General features: G+C 30.5%; 1 protein-coding gene across 1 annotated transcript in view; it reads right to left on the bottom strand.

The window, feature by feature from the left end:
• LOC109328519 (diacylglycerol kinase 5) overlaps window positions 1-3605 on the bottom strand; it is a 7903-nt gene extending 4298 nt beyond the window's left edge. The window contains exons 1-7 of the mRNA XM_019562021.1: window positions 3490-3605; window positions 2827-3054; window positions 2589-2711; window positions 2004-2132; window positions 1754-1839; window positions 950-1073; window positions 381-429 (exon numbers count right to left, since the gene is read on the bottom strand). Coding sequence (XP_019417566.1) covers window positions 381-429; window positions 950-1073; window positions 1754-1839; window positions 2004-2132; window positions 2589-2711; window positions 2827-3033 — 718 coding nt within the window. The 5' untranslated portion in view covers window positions 3034-3054; window positions 3490-3605. The remainder of the gene's footprint in view (window positions 1-380; window positions 430-949; window positions 1074-1753; window positions 1840-2003; window positions 2133-2588; window positions 2712-2826; window positions 3055-3489) is intronic.

Below are 5785 nucleotides of genomic sequence, written 5' to 3'. Positions count from 1 at the left end.
TCCTTTTGTACAATCTATGATCTAAAAAAATTCCAAGAGAACATAAAAACAATCAACAGTAATTACGAAGGTAATCAATGGACTTTAATTTGTTGCATACTAACATAAGATTTTACAACTTAGGTTTCAATCATTACATATTCATTTGTTGCAGCTTATGTCAAATTGTAAAACAATTATTGTCAAAAGTAATTTTTGGATTGTACAGTGTCATAATTTGATATTACCAAACCTAGACCAAAGGATGTGAAACAGAGTAAATTTGAATTCATAATGAAGTACCGACTAAATCAACCAATTTTTCATAAGTGGAAAATGAAATTTTATTGTTAGCAAGGTAAGTTTCGAGTACTGAATAACACAGGAAAAACTATTCTTACCCATGCTGAAGTAATTCCAAAATCCTCCACGGAAAGTATGGCAACCTTCCTGATAAGCAATAAGAAACAAGCACAGGAGGAAGTCCATTGATTAGAAAAGAAGCCAACCTTGTCAAAATTCAAAATGAAACAACATTTTTGAAGAACTACTGTCATCCCTCAGGTTTTATTATATTAAGCTCCATTAGAGGGTGAGCCTCAACACAACTATAAGGTTGTTTGCCTTGTAACCTATAGGTCATGAGTCAAATCTTAGAAACAACTTATTTACTTGTGAGGGTAACGTTGCGTATACCTAACCTCCCTAAACAAGGCACATGCCTCATGTCAATGATCGCTAAAAACAATTACCATCATAGTTGGTAAAATGTGTAGATATAACCCGTATATCATCCACCATCCTTCAAAGAAGTTGGCACATATTATAGCTATGCCAAATTCAAGTCAAATCAGAAAATATAGCATGAAAGTCTACGGTATCTTACATTCAAATTCCTAAAGCTGCAAAATATATGAACCAGTCACAATGATATAAGATTTCAAAAAAAGTGACTGGCATAGTGTCCTACCATATTAAGTTCATCTGCCTCAGATACACGATGGAAGGCATGCAAAGAATGTGGTAACTCAAGAGGTGCAATTGGATCACAGGGACCTTCTTTTGGAGCCCTCATCCGCATAAGAATATGCCAGCTGAGGGGTTAGAAAAACAAACTTATCAGCAAACAGCATTCAGTAGAAGAATTTAATAAAAACTTTAATAGAGATCTTGAACAAAAAGAAGCCCTTAAACATTCATAATATATTTGCTTCAGATTAAGGAGCATTTGAGGAATGGACTTAGGGAGTCAATAAAAGGCAAAATCAGTACTACAAACAAGAAACAAAGTACTCCTACTAAAATAGAGAGACAATTAAAATGCTCCATAAGAGAACAAACTGATGAACAAATAAAGAGTGAAAAACACTAATATCATTGAACAAAAGCTAGCACGATAGTTTAAGATTAACACTGCCTGTGAACACAGAATAACAAAGTGTCGTAGCACTGGTATTGACAAAAGTGACATTAAATTAGTAATCTGAAAAGGAAATCATAAGTTTTCAGTTGGATATCAAAATAATCAATCTACTTACAGTAAATGTAACGCATCTATCCAAACTATACAGTCATTAACCTTGCACAAAATCAATTCAGGACTGCAACCATAACCTTCCCAGTTTATATATAATTTATTCAATAATAAGGATATCTCGAGTATTTTCTCAATAGAAGGAAGGTAATAGAACCATAGACTAATATGTAAGCTATTTAAATAGAAAAATAACAAAATAATAATTATAAAATGAAAGATTGGACCAAAATTCAGTACTTGTCAATTTTCATTTCCTTAGCTTGCATTACTTGAGCTAAAAATGACTTAACGGAGGGTTCATCTGTTCCTGGGTTCTTCTTCCCCTGTAATAAAGCAGCAGAAATTATGAGTTTCATAATTTTTTCATACCTTATCTGATAAATATTTTTAACATCTTTACTATCAATTCAAGCGGAGAGAGTACAACATTTTACAAGTACTTCAAAGTTTCACTAAAAGCGTCAGAAAGAGAACTGCAATTTCCTACCCAACCAAATGCAAATGGTAGATTATTCCCAGTGCCCAAGGGAACTGTGGCTATTGGTGGTGGATGAGATAATTTGAGATCACAAACAACTCCAAGTAGCCAGCCTGCAGTTCCATCACCCCCTGCAACCTAATAGACAAGGTAAATACCAAAAGCTCAAACGAAGACATGCATATAAGCTGCTTCCTGAAAAAACAAGAGTACATTAGCAACTTTGTTCTTGGAATTATTCTTCACTTGATTAGATTTTTGTTAACTCGGCACTAACTCAGATTAAATCATGGTTACCAAATTCTCTCTCTAATCCTGTGAACTGTGCACCAATTCTAGTGTACTATGAACCACGTACGATTTCATTGTATTTCAGAGTAGAAATTCTTATAAGCTATAACTACATGGTAGAAAGTGACTAACTCTATACCATCACTGAGTATGCGTACTAGAGTATTGCCAACCTGGTAATTACACATAAAACTCAGAACTAAAGTCTAGCTGTTGAATAATTTCAGGGGCTAAGTTACTAATTTTCTCTGATAAAATAACAGTAACTGTGGAAATATCACAGCATTAATTAGAAATACTCACAATTAATCTCAACCTCTCCATAATCTTTTTAGCAAATTCATCACCCTTAAGCCTGAGGTTTTCCAAATTAGCATAGATTCCGCTCAGCACCTTGTCAGGAGTCTCTTCCCCCAAATCATAAACCTAACAAAAATTACACACATTACTCAATGCAACACACAAAATCACAACAACTTGAGATTGTACAAAAAAACCATGCATAAGAATTACGGAATTCGCGAAACTAGCTGACTATTACCTGTTTTTCTTTAAGAAGAGCACGATATGTTTTCAAGAGGTTCCCTCCTAACTGACCACCACTTCTTGAATTCACGAAAACTAACACCGGACACTTTGGTCCATCGTCACCATAATCATTCTCATCGCTCTCAAATTCAGACCCTGGCACGAGAATTTTGTTCGAGATCCAAAAGTTCTTCAAGAAGTTGGAATCAGAAGACGCCATTTTTGCATTCAGCTCAAACACAGTCGCGCGTCTACAAGTTCAGATATTATTAACAAACATTGGAATTACTATTATCATCGAATGAATTCAGTGATGATCAATGACTGTGATCGATAATGTATGAAAGCACAAAATAAATTCCGTTTGGTGAATAAGTGAGTGTGATTAACCGTATATTAATGCTACTTTGTGTTTACCATAATTACGGAAAATTACGAGCGAAATAGCTACAATTGTGGTTGCAATGCTATTCTGGGGTGAATAATTGCGGTTGCAGTTAATAAAAGCTAAGCATCATATCTCAAGTGAAAATGCAAACAATTGATTATCAACACGGTGTTAGTCTAGTGGTATAAGGTTGGATTAAATCCTAGAAAGACTAAAATGTCATGGGAGCGAAAGTTATCAGGGAGGAGGAGTCACACACCCGAAAGAGATCAATTCTTTACCCTGATATGGAGAGTGAGGATGATGATGGTTGAGATCAGTGTGATTGTAATGCAGAAGCAGAATTGAGATCTGGATTTAAGAATGAGAGGAAAAGGAGGTAGTTGACTGGGTGAATCACATCACATTAAATATGGAGCTAAGTAGTTATTTATTTAGGATTTAATATGTATACACTCATAACAGTCAGTGTAAATATTTTTTATACTGTCAGTCAATCATTTATCATTGATTTATTAACTACGTGGTAAAAAATTTTACACCGTGCACAGATTTTAAATTCATTTGTTTATTTATTCTTTTCCTATAAATGAAGCATCCAACTAGTGTTATTAACAAAACTTCCTATATAAAATATATAACATCTTATTCATAAAAGAGAGACATATATTACAAAATAATAAATTCATAGAATAATATTCTTTTTCATATTACCCTTTAATTTGTTTATTCTTATAATTTATTCTCCACATAAGCAAATTATTAAAAGATAACCATTTAATATTCTCTTGGAATTATGAGTGAACAAATATTTTGAAATAAATTTTTATTAAGTGGATAATTATTTTAAAATGAATGGAATATACTTGTATCACTCAAATCAATTAGATCTTGTGAGAGAATATTTTTTATATTACAAAAAAAATAGATCTCCCAATAATTTATCGGTGATGAAATTATATATACTAAAGATACTTTTAATATAATATGTGTACAATCATATTTAATTTTAACACGTAAGCCTTAAATATTTTTGAATTGGACCAAATCTAATATTTTAATCAACCAAATCAAACCGAATATACCACAAATAAATTTTATGTTGGAATCAGATAACCGTTTTCTTAAAACCAATGCAAATGAAACACACAATCCCTAAAGAAAACTATTTTTATCTTCATTTTTCATATCAATTTTCTTTCATCATATTTCCTTTTCACGTCCAAACAAAGGTTGGACGGATCAAAATTTGTAAGCATTTTATCCTATCAATGACAAAAATAAGATTTTTGATTAAGAGAAAAGTTTGTATTTACTGAGTATATGAGTTTTATACACCACTGTTGCATAATCTATCGTTTATGTTTTATCATTATTGCTTCTTTAAAAAAAAAAGTTATACAAATGTACGATGAATGATATATTGATTATATACAGATCTTTATACTGATAATGTATAAATATTACAGCACATATTTACATTGTCCTTATAATTTTAGAAGATTCTTCACTTATTTGTGAATGCACATGTTCTTACACAAGGAATAAGTTATGTAAGAACACATTTTTAACGAATGAGAAAGTAGACAAAAGGATGATAAAATCATAACTCATGTTAAGTAAACAAAAGAGTGACCCAAGTTTATTTTACAAAATTGAGCATTCTCACTCAACGAATATATTGTTTTTGTATAAAAAACATTGAAGAGCTGTGTTAAGCTAACTTAACTTCTAAAGGACCTATTTTTTTTTTAAATCCTATCAATTTTTAACTATTGATTAAATTAATTATAAAATATAAAAATGTGAAGTAAATTGTAAAATCTAAATAAAAGTAAAAATGATGTTTGTAAAAAGAAGTTATACACTTAATTTTGTAGAAGGGAATGAGAAATGAATGGTTGGCTTCTAAATGATTGTATGCGTTTGATAAGCTTGTTTTGCTGTCATGGCATTGGGATTTGGGAGGATAAGGAGAAAACAAGGCACCAGTAAAGATTATAAGAGTATACATCTATTGTATTACAATGAGTACTATTTTATCTGTTATAATATTACGATTGATTAAAAAATATATTTAAGTTAAAATTTAATTATTAAATATTTTTATGATTAATAATAGTTTATAACATATAAAGTAATACAGATTATAGGATAAAAGATGTGCTCCCTAATTATAATATTTTAGTAGAATTCCTCCATTTCAATGATAGTTCAATTTCATGCCATGATATCATTGCTAGGAATTGCCAAGTTACCATATCGCCTTGTATTTTTGCAAATTAATATCTGACAAATAAATGTGTAAAAACATAATCTCATATTTATTTAAATTATTTTTATTTAAGATATGAATTATAATTAAAAATAAATAGTGATATGCAGTCAAAATATTAAAAAAAATTATACTATCGTTACATATATTCTTTTCTCAATTACAATTGTGGGATGATCTTTTCTTTCTATCCAAAACCAAACATAATGGAATCGATTTCATGGAAAATTTTGTATAGAAATGTTATATTTAGAGGCAAATATAATTATGGACTAAATTTTAATTATAATTAAATTTTTAATGTGTTAT

The sequence above is a fragment of the Lupinus angustifolius genome, chromosome LG15, assembly GCF_001865875.1.
Source record: "Lupinus angustifolius cultivar Tanjil chromosome LG15, LupAngTanjil_v1.0, whole genome shotgun sequence".
Lineage (NCBI taxonomy): Eukaryota > Viridiplantae > Streptophyta > Magnoliopsida > Fabales > Fabaceae > Lupinus > Lupinus angustifolius.
This window is presented reverse-complemented; position numbering and strand designations above follow the sequence as displayed.